The 23990-nt window shown below is 39.4% G+C and overlaps 1 protein-coding gene across 6 annotated transcripts in view; it reads left to right on the top strand.

The window, feature by feature from the left end:
- RPS6KC1 (ribosomal protein S6 kinase C1) overlaps positions 1-23990 on the top strand; it is an 86499-nt gene that overhangs the window by 40613 nt on the left and 21896 nt on the right. For all 6 annotated transcript variants that reach the window (XM_068185712.1, XM_068185709.1, XM_068185714.1 and 3 more), the window contains 3 exons: positions 5379-5471; positions 16351-16398; positions 17955-18087. In XM_068185712.1, coding sequence (XP_068041813.1) covers positions 5379-5471; positions 16351-16398; positions 17955-18087 — 274 coding nt within the window. The remainder of the gene's footprint in view (positions 1-5378; positions 5472-16350; positions 16399-17954; positions 18088-23990) is intronic.

Here is a 23990-nt window from a genome sequence, read left to right as displayed (position 1 = left end):
GTTAGGAGTGGCAGAGTGCAGTTTTGTTATGGAAAACATGGTTCAGTACAGGGAATGTCATGGGCAGTGGGAGTGCTGAGACCATTTGTACCTTGGAGGAAGAGGTCTAGCTAGTAAGTGGGCATGGGCATTTAAGGCAAAGTGCTCTTGTTCATGACCTGGTGTCACAGGGCAGAACTGCTTTGTCACACCTGTCTACTGTAGCTGGCTTTGTGTTTCCTACTGTGCCCTTAAAAGAAGCAGTCATGGGCATCAGAACTAGGTTGACCTGTCCTCCTTACATATGGAATTTTACTTCTTTCTCCACTGGGCCAGAGAACTGTCCAGTAAGGGAAGGGGTAAGCTCAGAAGTGCAGGTTCAGTTATTGTCCCGCACTTCTCAGCCTGTTGGATCTCCCAAAGGCTTGGGATGCCAGCCATGTGCTGAGCCATGTGCTGAGCCACCTGCAGCAGTCTCAGAAGACTGTGCTCACTAAATGTGCCCCAAGGTACCCCTTTGCCATCTGAACACCACTTGAAGGTAAAGCACAAAGCACTGGCTTTTCTTTGGGGCCCAGGCAAGGAGGAAGTGAGCCATTCTTTTGTGGCTGGAAATGCCAGGCCCTCGCCTGTTCCAAGACCAGATTTCCCTAAAGAGGCAAAAGTCTGGTATTTGAGAGCTGAGAAGCAAAATTTTCTTTGATGTCATGGAAACCAAATGAAGAACAACTACTTTGTTACTTTTCAGCAGTATAGCTCTCAAGGATAGCATCCTTAGCAACCACCTTGCTGCTTGCAAGTTCAAGTGGCAAAGAGAGGAACACAATAAGGTGGTATTTGGAGAATCCTTGGCATTGTTAAAGAAAGGTTTTGGGTAGAGGTCTTAAAAGAAACATATGGAACTGACACAGCTGTGACCTTGAGCTGGGAACTCATTTGACTGTCTTGTAAACCTTGAGAAAAGCCTTGCTGTGACCTATAAGAGTAGGAGATGTGAAGACCAGCATCTGGAGCTTTTAAACAGGCATGTGAACCTTCTGGAAAAACAAGCTGCAGCAAATGCTGTCCTTTTCTTCTTCCTTTGGTGCAGCACAGCAGCCTCAAGGGCCCTCTCTTGGACAAATGCTGCAGAGCACTGTGTAAGAGCAGCACTGGGTCATTTTGCAGATTCTCAAGCTGCATTTTCTCCTCTGCCCCTTTATAAGTAGCATCTCTGGGGAGCCACTTCCAAGCCTGAGTGGGAGCTGCAGCAACAGCCTCTGAATCACACTGGACTGCCCATCAGAAAGCTGGAGTCTTGCATAGCTGTCAGCTGCAAAGCCCAGCAGTACAGGTTGTGGGGCTGCTTTAACTTTGGTAGTTTTTATTAAGCATATTTTTATTCACTCTTTAAAATTAGTTCTGATTCTACTTACGCCTAACTTCGTATATTCAGAGTTGTTTATTTTTGCATCATCATGAAAGCTGTTGTCTTTTAAAATGTCAATTATTTTTGATTTTCAAAGTAATTTAGTAACAAGAGGTACATGCAAGCCTGATGCCCGAACAGAAGAAGCAGTCTTTGTGGTTTCCATAAGATATCTTCCTAAAATTCTCATTAAATGTGCATGAAAATTACATGAAGTATAAAGAAAATGCATTGTTGTAGTTCTGTGAGATATAAATTTAACATAAAATAAGAGATTCAGTCTCAACTTCTAGGATCACATTCAAGGTGTGTCCCAGCTTCAGGAAACGTGCATTCCCCAGCTGGGTGCTCACTGGGGCCTTCTGAAGCACTCTGTAGTTCTGTCTGGTTCAGATGCAGGCAGAAATCCAACCTGGTTTTCTCCTGGTGCAGAGAGAGGAAGAAGCCAGCATGTTTGCCATACCAGGACAGCTGAAAGCACTGTCACACCCTTGAAGCAGATACCAGTGTATCTGCATCAAAACAAGGCATCTCCTTGCTGCAAGTGAAACTCTGGCTATGCTACAGGTAGACAGTTATTGAAATCATCAGACTCAGACCTCTGAATGGCAAGGGGAGATTGCATTTTGATGTGCAGATCTGCACTGGTGTTCATGAAAGTTCTCTTTTCTTATCCTGAGGATCTGTGGTGACTGATGTCAAAGGTGGCAGCATTAGCAGTTAAATTAGCAGAGCTTTCTGGGTGAAAGAATGAAGAGGGGAAAATAAAGATCAAATATTTAATTAGAGGAAATCCAGGGAAAATAGCATTGTGCTGGGAAAGCTTTGAGAGACCAGTGTGAGTAGCGTCACTGCTTGAGCATGTGGATTGCTTTGAGCAACCAAGGAAGGACCAGGACTGCACCATTCCTTGAGTTTCACTGCATCCCAGGAAGAAAAGGGTGCAAGGAACCCCTCTCACAGATGCTGGGGTGCCCCCAGCCTGAAATGTACACATGGTGGGGTTTTTGGGGTTTCCCTGTGTGAGGCCAGGAGCTGGATCCTTGTGGGTCCCTTCCAACTCAGGATATTCTGTGATTTCCCATCAAATGGTGTTTGTGTCACTGGGCTAGGGATAGTGCTCTTGCCTTAAATGAGCTTTAAATGAAATGTCCTTTCTCTTACTTGACTGATGGAGTTCTCCTCTGTCTCCCTCTGCTCTTCTACCTGCTGGCAGTGATGCCAAAGCTGAGGCAAGTGCTATTGCCATATTCCTTGTGTAGCTTGTAAAACCAGAACTTTCCAAAGGTGAGCAGTGGCCGCAGGCTGCTGGGTCCTTGCAGGGGCATCACAATCAGCATCAGCCTTTTCTACTTGAAATCTACACATGGTAAAAGGTGATGGTGGGAGAGGAACTGGTGATGCCTATCCTAATTCTGGATAAATCCAGCTATGCAGCTCACAGTGTAGTCTGGAAATAGGGAGGGCCTGACCACAACAGAGAAGATCCTGGGATACCTGAGCAGCATGCTGAGCATTTGGACAGGCTGTTGAAGGCCTTCTGCAGGCAGAGGTAGCCTGACACTTTGTTCAGAATATTTGTCTCATTTCTAAAGGCAAATGAAGCTTTTTTTTTGTTATCCTCCTTCCTCTATATATTTGTTCCTCTGTTTTTTGATGAGAGTGAGGGTTTTTAGTTATTTTTCTTCTTGCTGCCTAGATGCTGAGCTTGGATTTTTACTCTATTCAGAGGAGCAGGCTGTTTCATAGAGTGCTTAATTGCTGTAGTTTTGGGAATTGTTCTGGGAATTTAGAGTCTGCTTCCAGCCTGCTTCACAGCAGAACATGATGCCTTCCCATCATTGGGCTCTTCTATTAGACTTTTGAAACAGTGAAACTAAAGTACTGTAAAGAGCAAAACTGATAAAAATGGAGAGCATGCTTGGCGCTCTGGATGTGATTGTAAATCCCTTTAAGGTAGGAAGTGACTGTAGAGCACACATACAAAAATCAGTGTGTATACACACTATTACCAACTGTGCCACTACTGATCACATTTTAGAGAAGGACCTAAAATATATATACTGAGGTTTTTTGGCTCTTTGGATAGGATGGGTGCAGAAATATGATTGTATAGCATTATTAGACAACTATTAACTTCTGTAGAGATGCATGAATGTAATTAATGGTTGAAATGTTATTTATAAGAGAAAATTTTAAAAGCGTGATTATTGAGGAATGGTTATACAATGTAATAGCAAGCAGATAGAAGTGAAAATCTTTTATAGTATTCTAGAGGATTAGGAAACGTTCTCTTCCTTTAAATGTCTTCCTTAGAATGCTTTTGAAATCTTGTCATGAATAAACTGTGTTAGCACAACTCTTTGTTTCAAAGGAAGTATTTCATTATTGCAGAAAAATTGCACACTTTCAAAATACTTTCAACAGCTCACTGGAATGTGGAACCGAAATTAGGTTTGGAGAAGATAGTTCATGTAAAGTTTTCTTTTTTTATACTTCTTCCTGTTAAAGGCTTTAGTTTTAGATTGTAGAATCTGAGCTGTTTTCTCTCAACTGCTGTTGGTATTCCTGCTTGGCAGTGGTTTATGTGACAAAACAATTATCAGATCCATACAAAAAAAATGAAGATAACTTATAAACTCCCAAACACCGAGCCCAGAAAAGCACACTTTTCTCTAAGCTTTTTGAACATGTATTTATGACCTTTTCTTTTGGATTTTGTGGGCAATCAGTCCTTAAATAAGTACTGATTTTTAGGAAGGAATTTGGAAGGAGAGAATGTTGTTGAGTGAATGGGGAAGGCTTCAAGGAGTTGCTTTGGCCTTTGAGGATAGCACAGTAAGGATGCCTGAGGGGTAAAAATAGGGGGGCAGGAAATCGCTCTGCCTAGTTCAGGATCTTGGAGTTTCTCATCATTGGGGAAACATTTTTGATTTTTTTCTGATACTCAAGCATTTAATCCACAGCATATTTGCTTACCAACCATTTTCCTTTGTGACACAGCTGTTAAATATTGCCTCAGAATGCTCACCTTCCTCTTCCTTTGCACCTTTGTGTGATAGAAAGCTACTTGGGGAGGCCAGATTATGCTTCCAAGGAGTTTGGCATTCAGCAGCTCTGCAGATGAAGTTACCTTATTTGTGAGGTACAGGTCTGTGGTTCTACTAGAAGCTACATGTTGAATTTTTGGAGGAAGATCTAATAAATTCTCTCAGTTGGCATCTAGAAACTGTTGAAAATATTTGTTCACATGCCAGAGGTATATGGGATGCTTAAAATGTTGAAGTTTGTCCCAAAAGGCTTCCAGTTGAAACGTTGTTCCCCCCTCTGACATGCAAGCTTTGAATTTGCTCTGAGAAACTACAAAACACACTATGGACAAACATCTATGTGTATTTGCATATTAACTACTTGAATAGTTAGCACCTGTGCCAATTTTCTTGCTGTGGTGTTAATTTCTAGATTAATGATACATAGCTAGTTACTTTTTCTAAGGCAGCTTTACGAATCGTTTCTGTTGTGCACCTTATTATTAAAAGGATTTCATAAAGCCCACCAGAGAGCAAGAGAACCCTATTTATAATTCTATATTTTATGTTCTTCAGGCTTAAAAAGCCTCTAATTTGCTTTCTCCTCCTCAGTGATCTCTGAATTATTTTGTACCCAGAATACCTATAAGGCTTTGATTGATTATTATTATGTGGTAAGAACTAAGTAATCAATTGCTGAGTTCCATTAAGCATAGAAAATACAAAAATTCATTGCTTTTTTCTTTTTTAATTTTTTGTTTTCAGTGTTATCTTGACTTTTATTTACTTGCAGGTTGTTTTTTTTCCCCCCACTAAGGACAAACAGAAAACTTCTCCTTTCATCTTCAGTCTCTCTGATTTATGATAAATTTAGTTTCCTTCGGCCTGGCATTTGCTTCAGCAGGCAGTCTTCCTTCAAGTACCACCCTGATTGATGTGTAATCTTTGATATCTTCCATTAGCCTCCAGGATCACTAAGTTCAAGGCCCTCTTGGAACCTAAGGAGCCCTGCCGAGGAACTGAAGACCTTCAGAGTCCTTGGGGTGATTGACAAGGTAATTCTTCAGTGTCTCTTCAAGAATTCAGTCATAAATCGACTGCATGCTGGCATTTTGTCTTTGAAGCTGTGGATCTTAAGGATATGAAACAAAAGGGGAAAATGACTCAAATGCATCTGCACTTTAAAATAACAAAAGTAGAAGAAAAAAAGGCTTTTATCTAAGCAATTCATGTAAGGTCATGCAAAATGTATTTGAGCTTAAAGGATAAGGTACATGTTTGGTAGCATTCAATAGGATGAGGCCTGTTTTTCGAAAATGAAATCATGGTTGCTGTTCTGGGGTAAGGACAGGTTGATGTGTTTTCAGCTGAACAGTCTGGTGGATACTGAAAATATAGAAGGGTAGAAATTCTTACCTTTGAACTCTTACTTGAAATGGGAGCTGGGGACACACATGACTGTTCTCCTTCCCTGAGAATTCAGAATTGAAATCCCTTGCCAAGACAGAGATTCAGCATGGAAGCCAAGCTTATTTTTGAGTCATACAAATAATGTCTTCCAGAATCCCAGGATAATACCCCTCTGTAAACAGTAAAGGGCCATACGGATTTTTTTGCAAGCCTAATTAAGAGACCAGAAGAATTGTTGGGTTGTTTTGATAATGCTGATTAGTTACCACCTTACCAAATACTTTTAAGATGATGCATTATTCAGCAGTGTGACAGTGGCTAATGCAGACTGTAACGGCTCGTTTCCTTTTTGCTGTGCCAAATCCCTTGTGCCTTTTGATAGTTCCTTATGTAGTCCCTAGTTTGTGCATGAGCTACTGATGCATGGTCAATTTATGCATTTGTAACATGCATCAAAAACCTGTGGCTCATCCCTTGAGGTCTGTATTTCTTGGTTTCTTTTTCTTGTTGGACTGAACTTAGCTATTGGGACTGGTTTTTGTTTTTCTTTGCCTGTTTGGTTGTAATTGTGTGCATAAGTTGATAACTTCTCCTTAGGGGGCTGTATACATTAGGTATTATGGTTGTTTTTATAGCACACAAGGTTTTCTAATCTCTGAGTTCATATTCATTGTATCTTCTTTCCTCAGTTGTAAGTACAGAATTTAACCTGTATTCCACTCTGTATACATATCAGAGAGACATGTTGGAAAGACCACCTATCTGTAGCACCTGTTAGTAGGTGCTAAGTTAGTAGCCACTAAATGGATGCGGTATGCATGGATTTTGTGAATTATTCTGACAGAGTGAGCCTGCAGAAATGTTGGAAATGGATCAAGAAAGATTTTCTCAATATCTCCATTCTTGTGTAGTGCTAATGAACCGCTACTGGAAAAGATGCTTGATCAGAATGAAGCTTTTGCAATCCTTGGTGGTACCAGATCTCCTTAGCTCTCTCTGAGCAATTTCAGTAAGCGTCCCAGGTGTGAGCTGAACATGTCCAGATCTTTGAAGCAGAGTTGGGGAGAATGAGGGTTCTAATGATGACAAAACCACAAGATTCTCAGAGTTGGAGATGTATGCAAGGAGTAGCAGGCCTGTGTATACAGCTGGAATGCTCCTGTGTGAACAGTATCATAGGGCTCAGAGTTCATGTTTAATTATTGTGTAGAAAATTCTTTCAGGTGTCTTTGTACTCTTGAGTTCCTTCTTCCTGATTCTCACATCACAATCTTAGCCTTATTCTGAATATGCTGCTTTTTAGCATATATTTCTAGGGGTCTGTAAAATTGTGAGGCAAATGAAAACCTGCTCTAAACCCAGAGAATATTTTATTTGGTTTTATAATGCATACACAAAATGCACGTGAGTATGAAACAAAAGTGTGCAGATGTATCTGCGGGCTGGAGATGATGGCCCTGCCTTTGGTTTAAAGCACCATCTCCCTTCCTTCCTCACCACCACTGTCATTTCCTTCCTTCTCTGCTTCCATAGAGCTATGGAAGCTCTATGCCTAAAGCTCTCATCATGGAGAAATCCAATCAATGTGTAAGTATCCTTGCTGCAGCCAAGTAGATGACATAGTGTGCTTGTTCCTGAAAATGGATTTTGATTTTCAGGGCTGGCATTGAAGATGCTGTGCTTTTGGGCACAAGGCTGTAACTGATTCAGCACCACGCAGAGTTTTGCTGGAAAATAATCTTCCATTCAAACCCTAAGGTAGCTGCTTTGGTTTCAGCAGAGAATGGGTGTGTGGGTAGTAATGAGCCACTGGCATTGTAACTGCTGGCTTGACTAACCCTGTGCAAGACTGGCTTAAACACACCGACTTGAAAATGGTGTTGGTTGGTTTGCAGACTTGTTCTCCCACTGCTGAAGCCCAGAGTGGTGTCTGCCTGCTACAGTGCTGCCTCGAGAAAACCAGCTGTTAACCTTCCCTCATTCAAATGCTGAAAGGTTCAGTGCTTTCCCTTAGAGTAATGTCACTCTTTGTTCTTCGTTTGAAGCCTCTTCAAGTGTTTTGAATTGGCTTCATTTTCAGGGACAAAATGCTTGTTGCTACCTGAAACTCCGGGTTTTTCAAACTATTTTAGACCAGGCAGAATGATTAGATATTTAATTTTAGCTTAGTTTATTCCCCATGTGCAATCTTTCTTTCCCTGTCTGCCCTTTCACCTTCCTTGTCACCTCAATAATTTTTGTTGCGTTGACCTTTTTCTGCTAAATCTGAGACAGTTAGCGATCTTAACATTATTAAGCTCTTTAAATTATTGTGAAAATTCAGGGAATTATGCCCATATGTGCTTTGCCTCCCATCCTTCTGCTTTTGCTCTTGTGCAAAGGCTGTAGTATAAATCTGACTATTTAAGTAGACTAAAATGGACTTAGATTTTTCTTGAGGAAGCCATTCTTGGTTTTTTTTTTTTTTCCTTTTTGAGTTCTGCTGCTGCTGCTGCTGTGTTTGCTCACTTCATGGTGTCAAAAGGTAAGGAGGTGGTGTTTGCAGGTTTTTTTATATGTTTAATATGTAAAGAGACTGCCTGTGAGTAGGTTTCTGAAAATGGAGGTGTAATCTAATTGTAAAGGTGGCTTTTGTCCTGCAAGCGTTTTGGAATGTGAGGTGCTGCTGTTTGAGCAGCAAGGCTCTTATTAATGTTACCAGAGGTACTGCATTGGAAACAAATACCTAAATATTGTAGCTATTGTTATCACCAATTACAAGTGATCAATTATTTCAGCATCTCATGTACCTTAAAGTAGGAAACTTCTTTTTTTGGAATAGGGAATAGTTTTGCTTTCAAAATTTGCCTAATTAAAAATCAAGGTTGCAGGTTCTGTGCTGAGTTTCTGCCCTAGGCAAATCTTTCCTTTGAAGCTACAACGGGCCCCTAAAGAAGCGACTTTGTTATGGTGCTGCTGGATACCTTCACAATGCTGTTTCAAACCCAATTTCTTATTCTTTAGAACCCTCTGTTATTTAGATTCATTCAATTTAAAGATTCACCTTGAAAGCAGAGTGCATTAAGTAATAACTATGCCTCTGTAACCAATGGCTGTCTTTCATGTCTCTTCTATCCCCTCCCTGGTCCCCCATCAAGGCACACTGTCGGTGCTGGTACTGGCTGTGTTCAGTTCTTCCACAGCTGTCCATCCATTTGAGCTTGTTGTTCAATACACTGTTAAGCTTTATTATGAAACCTAATAAAATCACATACTCTCATCAGGGCCTTGTGGTAAAATTATTTTTGGAGTTTCTGCGACAGATAACCTTTTTTAGAAAATGGAAGCAATTCTGTTAATTGTGAATATAGGGTTTTTTGTGTCTCACATGCTGTCCTGAGAAGTCCTAATTCTGGTGGCTGTACATTTTGGTGAAGTGACTTTAAAAATACACAGGAGAACCAAATTAATATTATTAATTATTTATGAAGTGTGATCACTACTTGTCTGCTTAATGAGTGAAAGTGCCAAAAGGCAGAAATAGGTAGAATATATGTCAACTTCACATGCATAATCTGCAGACCCAGAGTTGAATTCAAACAGGTTATGGCTAGTTCTAATGAAATTTAATCAGAGGGGTAGGAGGAACAGTCCCTTCTTATGGCAGCCTGTGTGGTGTTGTGCCTAAGTAACAAACATAGCTCACTATGTCCTGTTAGCGTTTGTTAGGAACTTAAATATTCAGCCTTTTATTGTCAGGTGAGATTAAAGACTGTTGCAGCTGTGAAACTGAGTTGACCGTAGCAGATGTTTTCTCTCCCCTGGCTCTCAGGTGCACTCTGTTGAGCACCTTTAGATCATCTTACAGATTTGAATGAGTGACTGTGTGTGCCTAAGAAGTGTGGGGGAAAGGGAACTGGAATGTACATACAAATGGGGCATAATGGAAAATAGCAGTGGCAAAAATGTTGAAAATCTGAAACTGAGTAATAATAGTAACTATTCATATAAATAAACTTTTAAGAGCTGGTTTTATGTTTTGGTAACCTTTTATTTTCTTAAGTGGTTTGCCAAGTCCTGCAAAATCAAACCAACTACAGTGTTGTCAAAACTGATTTCTTGGCTCACCACCTTCCTTTCTCTACTGCTGTGGGATTATTCCTAAGCTACTGTCAGGTTTCAAGCCCCAAGTAACAAAGCTTGCTCAACTTTAAAATGTAGTCTCTCTTCCAGCTAGAAAGAATCCTGTCCTTTCTTCCCTGCCCCCAAACACCTGCCACTTGTTTTCCTGAAATCTTTCCAATTACACAAATCTGAATATTTCTCTGTGTTTGTTGTTGTAACCCTTAGTTTCTCTCTAACTTCTTTCTTGTTTGTCTCACTAAAATTTCTTTTGACTTGAGTGAGATTTGGTAGAGTAATGGAAATTTTGCCCTTGCCCTTAGAAAAAAGAAATTGCATTGTTGAATGTTCTTCTGCAGGCTGTACTATATGTCTTCAGGCCTTCAGAAAGAAATAAATTATTGAGATATTTTCTTTTAAAGCAAGATTATACAAGTTTGTCTTCCTAATTGTTACTAAGTTGCTTAATACATAATTTGTGACGGGCAATTGCTGTGGGATGCCAGTGGCATTTCATATTGTAAAATGCTTTTACTAGTAAAACCTGCCAGATATATTTTCTAGGTTAATATTTCACCATTTGTAATTTATTGGCCAGTTTTTAGTTTACTTTAAGAAAATGGACTTTCCTCTTTATTACCAACTGACTCCAAGTATTTAAAAATTCGAATTTGAATATATGCTGCTTTCTTAGCATTTTCATTATTTAAAGCTGCACCATTTGTCCTATAAGTACATTATTATTCCAAGTCATAGAATATACAGGCTGTAAGTTCCTTAGAATAATGGTTTGAAAGGAGGAATAATTGCAAACTGAAGATAATTCATATTGCACAGGTACAAGGATAAGGAATAATCACATTTTTCATACATATTAGCCAAATGTAATCTCTTTCTGTAACGACAGAGGGAGATGAGTGAGAGTCCGGGTGGTGTAATCTGAAAAGTGACAAGAATAAATCTGTGTTAAGTAGATCTTTTAATCCTGGTAGCCTTGTGACAGCCAGCACAGCTGAGGAGAGCAGGAGGAATTGCACCCCTGCTCCTGCCCATCAACACAGCCGTGTCCGGAGTGCAGCACCCAGCTAGCTGAGCTCCAGCCCCGGCTGAGGTTTTCTTGCAGTCCCAAATACTTGTGCCAGGGATCAGGTGGATGATGTGTCTCATTCCTTGTCATCTGTCACTACAGCATTTTCCAGCTGGTGGGGTAAACACAAAAAAAAATCCTAGATGATCATCTGATACATATTCAAGTTTGTAGGACTTTTGCTAGAGTATCTATCCTATGATAAGGGTACATTTGTTTGGCAGATAAGGGTATAAGCAGAGCTAATAGGTGGACCACTGGTGACAATATTTACATGATGTGTTTTCAGTGTAAAGCAGCAATTTAATAACAAAATGGAGCTGGTTTTAAAGTAATCCCTTAGCTGTGGTTTGTTTTAGAAACCTTTCTGCTATCTGGTACTGCTGTAAGAGATCTTATTCAATTGTCTTTGATCAGGCACCAGCTATTTTTCACTAGTGTTAGTGAACTTAAAGTCACATTTTTGTAAGCAAATGTGTTGACGTGTTTGTTTTGATTAGCGTTAAAAGCTGCTCTGGTAAATAAAAAGCATAGGTATGTTCTGTGCTATGTCCTGAAAGAACAGAAACTAGGAAAAAAATCAGTATTGAGATGCTGGTCAGGGGAGAAGGGAGGAGGTAAAAAAATCCCCAGAAAAGGAAGGGGAGCTGGAGAAGCAAATGTGTGCAGTATGACAGATTTGTGTGTTAGTGCTAAAGCCACCCGCGGGAGAGCAGCGCGCTTCAGAGCAGCCCTTCCTTCTCCCAGTGCTGTCCCCCATGACCTTGGCTGGGTGCTCGCTGGGGTGACTGCTGGTTCACGGTGTTCTTTTTTCCTGGTGACTTGCCTGTTGCCTGCCCCTGGGTCTGTGCTCCCCCTTATGCTGACTTCTGCAGTATTCCTTCAGTCTCTTATCTCAGGGCTTTGATGCATATGTTCTGAAGGTGGCCACCGTGACTTTGGGTGGCAGCAGATGGTAAACCTTCAGGCTGCCACCGGCTATACTGGTGTTAAGTTGGAAACTTAACGTTTGATGAAGAATCAGTAGTGCATATGAAAGAGCTTTTACTGCAGAAATATCTTTTAATTAAAAAAAATTAGCATACCGAAACATTTGCTAATTTCTGTGCTTTTAAAGGATCTTAAAATTAACTGTTTTCTTAAAGCTAGACTATGGTTATTTACCAAGAAGGTTTTATTTTATTTTTCTCCAATTAATTGGACCTACTGTATTGAATTGAATTGAATTTATTTTCCTCTAAGCTGTTTGGTACACTGTAAATCAAATCTAAGAAGCTAATTTTTTTAAGTAGCTGCTGTCAGCATCAGAATTAACTCTTGACTTAGGAAGGGAAATAAAATTCACAAGTAGGTAATCCTACTTGGCATCATGGAGGGGTATTGCTGTCTGCACTTTACTGAGATGCTGTCATGCAGTGCTGCTGTGTTCACTTGTTTTTTGGGATGTTCCTGAGAGCTCCAGTGCTTGTACAAAATTAGGATGTCTGTGCTGCTGAAGATACTTATTTACATTAGATATTTATTTGTAGTGATTGCTATTTGTGTGTCAGTGGTTTTGGCCGTGTTGAGGTTGTCATCAGTGCAAAAAAATAGAGAAAGAATGAGTAAGCAACAGAACTGTAAGAGCCAGCATGTGGACCTTGACTCTGTTCATCCATTAGTATTACAAATAGGATTTTGCCTTGTCTCCTTTTGTGTCACAGTCTAGTTGCTCAGTGTCCAGGAGTGCCCTGCTGTGCCTTCTTCTCCCTCCTCTCTGAGACAGGATGCTGAATGTTACAGCTGACAGTTCATTGTTAGGAGAAGTTAAATATTACAACTTATATGGTGAAAGAGGTTCTGTCAGCTCTGTGAGCTAGAAGCAGCCTAGGCTAATGCCAGCATCTCTGTGTGATATGCTCTGGAGAAAAGCAGAGTTCTGTCCTAGGGAATGCTCTGTGGAATCCTGTTTTGTCCCATCGTGCCTTTAGGATGAGGACTTGTCACTTTGCATTTTAAAAAGGAATCTTAGAGTTACAAAAACACTTTTGCCATGGGAGAGAAGTGTGAAGGAATGCAAACAAGAGACTTGGTGCACTGCTGTCTATAAATTTGCTATAGCATGAAGTGAGGAGAGTAAGTTGGCACCTGGGTCAGTTGTACCCTTCTGCAGCAGCGTTGTAATGCATCCAAGAGCTGCTGACCTTTCTGTGCTCTGGATGAGTGATAAAAAGTCAAGCAAATATACTTGTGACCCTCTGTTTCCTGGACTTACCCCTTCCTGAAATAGCTTTCTGAGTGACTTACTCATTCATGTTGTTCTTTAATTATTTGGGAGAATCTGGCTTAACCACATCTTTGTAATAATGCATGCATTATTACATGCTTTCCCTTGAAACAAGTTTTTGATTTGGTGGGCCCATGTAAAGTCTGCAGTCTGCCAGGGCCAAATGGACCATTAGTACATTAATTTCTGAAGTTACTTCCAGGGCTCTTCCTGGGCTTCTTGGAGTCCCTTTTGAAGTAAAAAGTCTTGCCAAAGGTTGGTACTGAATCAACAAAGAAATAATTGCTCCTAAAATGAAGTGGAGCTGTATATGAGGTGTTAGTCACTCGGGGAAGGTGGGATGCTTGATAGGAAGCAGAAAGAAAGGAGCTGGTTAGTTGGACTGGGTAGTTCATGTAGGTAGTTAACCTCAAAGGCACAGGCATCTTAGTTGTTGTAATTGCAGGTATAAAACAGTAACTGCTGCTTTCGTGTTGATGCTGCAATATAGCAGCAGATGAAGTTACCCTACAGGGACCTGCTGCCTGCTTTATTGGCCTTGGTGTGGTGGTTCTGTACCTCAACTTACGGGGAGAGGGCTCAGTAATCTCTTCTGTTGCACCATATGCTAATACAGTGCTGATAAGCAAGTGTGAAAAATGAAAGGGAGGAATACATTAATTGTATTTGTGCAATAAGGTATGCTATCAAAGGTAATTATTTCATGACAGTTTTAGTTATAGCAGTTGTTTTATCATGGAATAAAAGATGGCTTTAGGAGCCTTTTATTGGAAAGACAATTGTATCAAATTAGTACCAAATTAGATTTTTGTCTTTATAAAGGTGAGCAAACCCATGAGCAGTTTTTAAATTGGTGTCTTCTACTCTACAAATGAACAAATCCTGTTTGAGGGTTAAAGAAGCTATTATTCTGTCCTTTATGCTGACAGCTTCATTACTGATTGGCCTACTGTTGGTATTAAAAAAATGTTTGGCTCCTTATGATTTTTGTGCATGCAACTATAATATTAATACAGACCATGGAACTGTTCATTAAGAAATGACTTTAAATGAGGATGGTGCTTGTAAATCTGGAGAGATACAGATGTTAAATGCTGCCATTCCTTTTCATATACAGCTGTATGGCTAATAATTTCCAAGTGGCTAAAGCTCTTGTTAGCAAGAGTGGTGGTGTGTTAAGAATGGCCCTATAAATAACTTTAAGAACTGAAGTTGAAGGTGCTTCTTTTAAAGACTATTGTTAACTAAACATTATTGCCAAACAGATGGAAAGCATTCACCAGCCTGATGTTTTTAGGTCTAATTATATTATCGCCAGTCCTGTACGGCTCAGTTGAAGAGGTGTATCCAGAGGCCAATTTATAATCATTTAGCCAACACCTGTTTGGGAGATATTGACAGTCAAAGGGCACATTTAAAAAAAAAATCACATATGTTCTCGTATTTATTGCCTCAATGTGAACAGTGTCTAGTTGCAAACAAACTTGGGAGAAGAGGAAAGAGAGTGATTGTAAACACATAGATGTTTCCAAACGATTTTTATCTTCTTTTGGCACCTCTTGTAAACTGCCTTTTATTTTTCTCTTGTTCTGTTGATTTTCTTTGGTTGGTTGGTGTGGTTTTGTGTTTTTCTTTAATTTTAATTTTACACCTTTTGGTTAAGCAAGGATAACAAAACCGGTTTTATAGCTGTTATTTATTGAGTTGCTTTCCACTGTTTCTGGAAGCCCTGTGTAAGAGGTCTGAAAAGTTGTGTGGCAATCTCAAAAGACTGGGAATATCTGCCTTTCCTTACCATGCCCTTGAAATGGAAACTGTGTGTCATTCCTTTGTCAAAAAAATCTCAGTAGCACCAACTTCTGTTGATATTTTTCCCCCCAAAGATACAGAAAAGCTTTAAAATTACCTGCAACCGTAGTAAAAGAGGAGGTCTTTGAAATGGGGTAGAGTCTGTGACTTCATTTACTTTGGAGAAAGAGTGTGAGAGAGAAATTATTAGAAAATACTTCAGTTCTCCTTCTCATGTTTGAGATGCAATGGGGAGAGAAGTAGGTTTTGAATGCTGCCATCCAGAGACAGCAGAGCATGGCTGCATTGCTGCCCCTTGCAGCAGGGAGCTGAGGGAGGCTGGGTGGTGTTCTCCTTCTGCCACCCGATGAAGCTGTGTTGCTCCTGACGTGTCTTTCCTCTGCAAGAAGTCTTTGTGGGTGCAAGCTGACCTGATCTTCACTGCTCCTTGTCTGTTCAATTGGAGTTGCTGCATCTTGTCTGTTCAACCCAGTGTTAGGTAACCCCAGTGCAGGCAAGGGAGAGAAGCCCTTTAGGAGTTTGATTTTGCAGCCTAAATATTTTGCTATAACTATATGTGAATATTTATACTGGAAGCTTACAATGTCTGCTGTAAACAAACAATGAGGGCACGTTCTTGTTCCTAGAGGAGGATTGAGCTTGTGCTGCTTGTGTGGCTGTCTTGCAGCTGGTGCTTTTTAAGCACATGTGTGTTCTTAGGGTTTGAAAACACTTAATTCCTGAGCAGGGTGACTTGAAGGTGGAGGGTTCCAGTTTTCTAAAGATGCAATTTCCTAAATGTATACACACACACACACACACACACACATATACACACACACAAACACACACATATCTTTTTGTTTGTTTTGTTTTCAACACATAACCAAATAGAGCTTGCTAAGAGTGTAGGTGCTATTTAGTGCTTCTCTCATTGCTGTGTTTAAAGTGCTTTCAGTAGAGGTGATGCCCTGCTAGCAGAGATGCTCTTTGCCAGCTGTAGGTGTTCTTCTCTCTGCAGCAAACCCATCCACACTTTTCTCTCTAAATAAAACCTCTTTTTTTGTTGTTGTTACCCTAATTTTAGAGATCTATATCCTGTCATCTTTTTGCTAAAAAAAAAAAAAAAGATTGGTTGTCAAGTCTGTATGCTGCAGGGGTTTAATTTTAAAATTGATTGTATCACTTTCTTTGTAAGAGTATTCAATATTAGATTCGAGAACTATGTTTTGTTCGCTTATTCCTGTGAATCCTAAATAAATTCTGATTACTTTTTGCTTAGGTTTTACTTGTAATGGATACTAGAACACAGCAGACTTTTATATTGAAGGTGAGTAAAATCTTTTATTATATGGCCTCTGAAATTATACCACCACACAAAGATCAATTTGTATGTAATTTATAGAGGTATCCCTGCAATATATTGTTTTTATGGTAATACATATTAAGTGCCCTGGAATTATTTTGTCAGTATTTGGTTGCATTCCTTTCCTTTCTCTCTAACATCCCTAGTGCTCAGATGTGCTGGTTTAGTCACCTGAGATGCTTCTGGTTATTGAGGCCAACACCTTTGCAGACTTTGGTAAAAAATCACACATTTAATGTGCTGCTTAAAACATCTTTAAAGCATCTGGTGGCTCATGACATCTGACAAAGGTGAAAATTCTCCTTAATCCAAGCACATCCACTTCACTTTGTGTTTGGTCTTCTTTAGCTGAGGAATATCCTGCTGGCCAAAGTGGGTTCTGGATGAAATGTACAACTAGCCTTCCTCAAATTTGTTTCCTTATGTTTTACATCAATAGTCTGAGATAACTGAGTTTAATGTTACTAACCCACCACGTGTCTGTACACTTATTTGGTCAGAATAAAATTTTTTGCATTACTCTTTTATGTTTCAGAAAGTGTTCAGATCAAGACCCCAGTGGGCTCAGAACATCTGTGATGCTGAGAACTGGTTTAGTTATGAGTATTGTTTTTGTGGCCATTTACTTCAGGCTCCCCTTGACATGAATTCCACTGCTAATGGCAGGAAGGATGGAAAAAAAGCTGTGTCCCAAACATGAAGCTTTAATTACTTGTTAACATTTTGTGACTTTGCTTCAGATCTGGCTTACAACCCTCCTTAACTTTGTGCATTGGCCTTTGAATTTGTATGTGTTGGATACATCAAACCTGTTTGTTTCTTATAAAGGTTCATTTGTGAATATTGTATATTAGAACTTCACATTATCTACTGGCAGATAGGGTAACATTGAATTTCCCATGTAAATGCCTATGTTTATCAATATTGTAATAGGTCACACTATTGACATAATTTTTTTTCTCTTTCTCTCTCCCCTCCCTTCCGCCCTCCCACGTCAATTTTTTCACTTCTGGCAACTTCATCCCTGAGCTACCTCCCAAAAATCATTTCCTCTCAAGGAGACTAATCCTTTCCTTTTTATTGAGGTGGTTGCTGTCTTTAGTAAAGTAAAATGGAAATGTGAGGATTACCTGTGAGGCTAAGGCATTCTTTTGTCATTAAGACTTGAATTGAATTTTTTTAATAGTGTCTTTTGGTCACGCGCAAAAATAAAATTTTAAAAAAAGGTCACAGGGAAATAACTGAGTGTCATCCTGATGACTTAGTTTGAGAGAGATTCTAATAAAAACATTGACCCATGTAATTGATTTTAATGGCAGCTTTGTGCCATCTTCTGTTCTCTGGAAACGCGCCAGATGCCATCAGCACAGCCTCGGGGGACCGAGGGGCATAGAGCAGCAGATGAGTGGTTTCTCTGAAGCCCAGAGTAACTCGGATAGATTAGTTTGGTTGATAAACACAGAGCACAGCAGGCTCCAAAGGCAACTGAGGGTACAACTGACCTTTTTGTTCTCTGTCAGGGTCTAAGGAAAAGTAGTGAGTGCAGCAGGAGCAGAACGACCATCATCCCCCGCTGCGTGCCCAACATGGTGTGTCTGCACAAGTACATCATCTCTGAGGAGTCTGTCTTCCTCGTGCTGCAGCACGCAGAAGGTTTGTCTCTCCTTTAAGCATATTGTTGGAAAGAGTCAAAGGTTTTCAGTTTTAATCAATGGTGCACTTCATTGTCAAATTAATCTTTCATACATCCAGTTAAAATATTTTTAGTGTGGCAGAGAGATGTCATGTAAGGCACCCCACTCCATTCCTCTGTCCCTCCCCCTTATCCTCTCTCATTCTGTGGTGGATCTGATTTCTGCTTCAAATGGCCTCAAATCCTGATGGGTTACTTGAATTGTAGCAGTATTGAAAGCTTCCAACTGTTTATTTTCTACAGGAGAGGGAGTGCTTTGACTGCAACAACTATATGCATTATTTACAGTTATCTCTCACAGTAAAGTCTTTGGCTACTTTCGTAAACTTTGACTAGTAAATCTTTTTAGCATCTTCTAGTTAAAATGACAAGTATTTGCACAAGAATTTAATAGCTCTGCTAAAAACCATGAGCATTTTCCTGTTGGTTAATATTGCTCTGATCTGGACTTTTAAGAAAATAGCTAGTGGCATCACACAGGAGTTCAAAGCAGAACCACAGAGTTGTGCCTTCAAACTATTTATAAAATTCCTGTTAAATGTACAGGGAACAGGTGGCACAAAATAATTACATTTTGATTTTTTTGTCTAACACCTGGATTTAAATAGTCCCTAAATGTAATTACCCATATTTGTTTAGAATGAGTGCAGAATATAAATTTTGGGGTTGCTAATAGTAATTTTTTTTTAGGAAATGTTAATAACTCAGACAGAATGGGTGATGTGAAGGAACTAAGCTGACTGATAGAGAAGATAATTTTATTACATTGAATATGATTTCTTTTTTTCCCCTAATAACTTAGATTTTGGCTTTTTCTTGAACAATTTGTCATATGGGGCCAGTTAAAGTTAGCTTTGCAACAGGAATGAATGTTTCTGCAATGTGTGACTTGGTTTTGCCATGAGCACTGATGCAGGAAGAAAAGCCTCACATTGCAGTAGTGCCTGATGGTGATCTTGGGAATTTACAGTGCTGCTCTGTACAGTGCAGCACTTTTTTTGAGGTGTGTATATAATAATGCACAAGATAATTGGGAGATTCTCACCTAAGCTGCTGTTACAATTTGTTCAGAGAAAAAGTATTTTTAAAAGCCCACAGCCAAAGAAGCCCCAAACCAAACAAAAAAACCCACCCACAACCCTTGTCAGATACCAGCTGCCCTTAAGACTAGCATAATTACATAATTTTAAAAAGTCTTCGTAATACTTCTGTAGTTTCAGAAGTCCTACAGTTTTGTTCTTCTCTTTAGGAAGAATGTTCTTCCTTGAGACAGATGGAAAAGTGAGTGGAGTAGTAGTGGAATTTTGTGGGAGAAGTGGGCAGATATAAGAACAAAAATTTTAGGGAAGGCCTAATGTGAGCAGCTGACAAAGACAGTCTTCTGGAAGTGTTAATTTTTATTTTGATAACAGTAAGAAAAACAGAGACATTGCATGAACAGAGCTCCTTCATTTTTGTGAACCTACTGTCTGGGCTCAGAACATGCAAAGGGAGAGGAAGAGTGATATAATATTTCTGTTGAAAAGAGGGGTAGCTGGGGTATACAGTGATGAGTAAATAGCCTGAGAATATATTCAATAAGTGTATTGCAGATGTAGGGGCTGATTCCAAATCCCAAACTGGGGCAATGGCCACTGGTCCTCACCCTGCTATGACACTGATGCTGGAAAGTGATTCAGGAGAAAGGCTCCTAACTCTGTGTGAATAAAGGATGAATAAAAATAGGGCTAAAGTTGTGCTGCACTATATGCAGAGTAGTCTTCTCACCCCACTGATGATGGTCTTGATCAGATCAGTCTTACATTAGTAGTACTTATTCTATAAATTATATGGATAATAATACCAGGAATTCCTATAGACAAACCTATTTTAAATTTTGTCCATCTCAGATCAGATATGAATAGAGAACGTGCTTGTAGTTGATGTTGGGAAAGGATAAAAATTTCTAGGACAATACTTTTTAAGTTATAGTCTCTTGAAATTTTATTTCATGACTTAAGAATGCTCTAAATATTCATACTCCAAGTAATTCTATTCCAATAAGAAAGCAGATTGTGCTAGTCAAATTTATAAGTGGTACTGATTTATGATGTTAGGTATATTAACTACTCCATTGTGAGTTTGAAGGGTAAAATATTAATTTAAATGGGCAGTGGCTCATTGTAGCAAATTCAGAGGTTTGAATGGACAATATATGAATGGACAATATATATTTGCTAAGCTGCTCACTTTTTCCTGATCACAGTATATTTTAACTGTATTATTAAGAGCAGCACTGTTGGGTTTTGTATGGAATTCTGCAAGCTTGACCACAGGCTCAAGAGGAAGACTTTGGATGGTGGGTTGTTTTGGTAAATCATGATGGTGTTGAATGCCTAGAATTGGTGAGCGAGGTCTTGGATTCTCTTAGAGATTTTTCTCCTGGCCACAGCGAGAGGCTTCAAGGATGCATCAGAATCACAAAAGTCCATAAAGTTATCTTGTAGCTTTTTTGGAAAGCACTTGCCAAGTTCTAGTGTGGGAGAGAGCCAGTCTGATGTTAATAAGGCCTCGCTTCTTCCTGGCGCTACTAACAACAGAAATTTTAGAAACAGATGCTTCAAAAATAGGCTGGGGGGCTTCCATGGGACATCAAAGTTTAAGTGGCTGTTAGAAGCTGTCAAATCTCTTTAAGCATAAACAAACTGGAGTTCCTATCAATCTGGAGAGCACTCAAGAAACTTCCTGCTGAAGAGGCTTGCTTCACGCAGCAAATGATAGACAGTGCCACGGTAGCGCTCTGGCTTGCAAAGCTGGGGATTTGTTGTTAGGAGAGGAGATAATGCTAGCTGTAAATATTTGACAGCAATCAGAAAATGTAGGGAAGGTGATATGCTCCTTGGCAAGTGACTTTTTCAGGAGGCTGCTTTGGAATAGTTGCTTTTGCTCCAAGTGCATTGGAGCTTTGCCTAAACTAGCAAACCTTGCAGCAGAGATTCAGCAGCAGCACTGGAAATACAGGACTGCAGATACAGGACTCTGGTGCTTGTAACTACTGTCATGTTAGAGATTAGGCAGGAGGTCAGCTTCCCGTTCACGTGGAGCTGCAGCTGCACTGTGCCTGCTGTTGGGATGCTGTGGAAGACTGTTGTGCCGTGGCAGTGCCCGTGTGCTTTGCTTTGCTTTTGGCCTAGGAACTGTGCAAGCCTCACTTTTGTAGCCATTGCATTAGCGTGGTGAAGTTTACCAGCAGGCGTGTCTCTGTTCAAAAGGAGGACAGTGATTCTTTGAAAACCATGAAATTATTCCTTTTCCAGCAAGGAAGGCTATTGATTCTCATGAGGTGCATGGTTTGGGATTGGAAGTCCTGGCCATACACAAATCCTTATGCAGTGATGTAGAGAGTTGGGCCCAGTTTTGTAGAATAATTGAATTATATGTCTTTCAGTACTCTGTTTTTCTTCCCTATCACAGTACAGTTATTTGGAAGCCTGGGTTGTTCACTTTGACTTTGTTTGGGATTTGCTAAATACAGTGACTGCTGCATTCTTAGCTTCATTCCACTTCTTTGAGAATTGCAGTACTTCATCCTTGGGAATAATCTCATGGACCAAGCTAGCAAAAGCTATTGATTTATTTTGGAATATGTCTCCTTAGTCAGCCAGTCTTCCAGGATGTGATGCTGAAATGGGAAATGTCTTAGCACTGGGCGAGGAAGAATCCAACTGGTCATGAATTTTCCTTGTCAGCTGGAACAAAAATATGTTTAGGAAACAAATTTGCCGATCTGTTAGGTTTCGTTTTATTCTGTCATACAGACTGTATAGTCTCTTTATTTTCTTTTTGGTGGTCCTACATCAAGTGCTATTAATAAAAAAGCTGCAGAAATGTTTCAAAGAATACAAAAGATTCCTATTCAGCTTCATCACTTGGTAACTTTATGCTGAATTTCCTGTTGATTATTTTGGACACTAACTTTTTAGATTCTGCCTTTAGAAGCAGACGTATAAGCTCCAGAATGCTGGAAATGTGGTTAAGTATGGCACTGCAAATAAGAAATTTTTCATTGAATAACTGCAGAAGAATGTGGAACTTCATGATTTTCATGTGCTTATAAAATCAGAAAGACTGAACTAGGCTGGCTGTAGAATCAGTTCATGGTAGAAGAAAACAATAATTCGTTATGTTAATAATATAGTTCTGAAATTGCATTAAACACTAATAAACTTTAGCTTAATACTGTAGCTTTTATAGTTATTTAGTCTGTTGGACTATTTGACAGTGACTGAAGCTTACTTGTTTGGATTGATTTCTGTAATTTTAGTTTTTATAGATTCCTGATACTATATTAGCATGGTTTGCTAATGGGTTTTCTTGATCTTACACAACACATGGGGAGAGAGGGAAAGATTATTAGTATGTCATTCATAAAGGCATAATTACATACGCAGATACAAATATCACTTTTGTTTGACCCTGGATTGAATGTTTTCAAAAAGGAATGAAATTGTTGTTTTTTCACTATAGAACACAATTATTGCATGGCATTTATTTACGTATTTCCACTTGACCAGGAGGCCAATCTTGAAATATATGTATGTTAACATATTTGGACATAATTTTTGTTTTGTTTTATTTTGTTTGCTTGTGTTTAACTCTTAAGTTTGGAGTTGCAATAAGTAGTCATTTCCAGTGTGGTTTTTAAATACAAGTCATTAATAATGAAAAACTTATTTTTGAAAACCTAAGATAATAGATTTGCAAAAACAAATGAGTTGTTGCAGTTCTCCCTGTTTTCGCAAGTGGACAGTGGTGAATTCCTCAACACTGTAAAAATAAAGAGATTTTTTTTTCTCTTTTGCAATTTTTATGTTTACTGAGCCTCTCAAATCTGCCAGTGATTTTTCTGTGGATTTTTGAAGTCTTGATCCCAACATGTCTCTTTTTCCTTCCTTAATCTTTCTTGGGTTTCCCTTAAGCTGCAGTAAACCAATTTCTTAGAAGCCCAAATCTAGTGGAGGCTGCATGAAATCTTGCATGAAGTGAGGTGGAGAGAGCTGAAGACAGGAGTTGTCCTGAGAGCAGCTTGACTTGTCAATAGGTGAAAAACTTAAGTTGTGCAAGGATAATTCTTGCATTCTTCATATTGCTGGGCAGCCCAGCCCCTTCTTATCTTAGTGTAGGAGCACAAAACATTTGGGTCAGTGAGAGCCGTTCAGGTGTCACATGTAAAAGCACACCTGGTGTCCAGTAATGACACAGGAAAAAGATGTGACAAGAAGAGCACAGGAAGAAGGTTTTGAGCTTTCTGCCTCCCTGGGTCAAAGCTCAAGGCAGGCCTCTGTTAGAAAGATCTTTTCTTACAATTTCCTGCAGAGGAAGCACTTGATGGTGCTCATACTTGCGATAAAGCCATACCTGGAGGCTGAGGTGCCAGACACTTCCCAAAGCTCCAGAAATCTTATATGAGTCTTCATGGGTCATGGTCTGCAAACACACTTTGACACCTGAGATTTGTGTTTTCAGAAGAAATTTGTGATAAACACTAGTAATATGTAGGTGAAAATATTTAGCTTGTACTAATTAATCCTAATGCAGGTGGGATGGGGAGACTATATAATTTTTTATTAAAGAGTGTGCTTTATTAAATGCTGTAGGTGGTTCTCAAATTAGATTTTATTTTTTGGTATAAAATGGACCTGAATAATTCCATGCCTAGTTAATAAACTGGGCAAAGTTATTTTATTATAGTACTTGAAGTAATTTAATTGAAATTTTAAAGGAAATTAACTGTTATGGATAAAAGTGTGAAAAAGAGGATAAACTCTCATATGTGTAAAAATTATGTACCTTCTCGCTCTCTCTCTCATCCATGTTTCTGTTT

This window comes from Anomalospiza imberbis, chromosome 3 (genome assembly GCF_031753505.1).
Source record: "Anomalospiza imberbis isolate Cuckoo-Finch-1a 21T00152 chromosome 3, ASM3175350v1, whole genome shotgun sequence".
In the NCBI taxonomy this organism is placed as follows: domain Eukaryota; kingdom Metazoa; phylum Chordata; class Aves; order Passeriformes; family Viduidae; genus Anomalospiza; species Anomalospiza imberbis.
The sequence above is the reverse complement of the archived record's forward strand: the minus strand, read 5'-3'. Positions and strand labels throughout refer to the sequence as shown.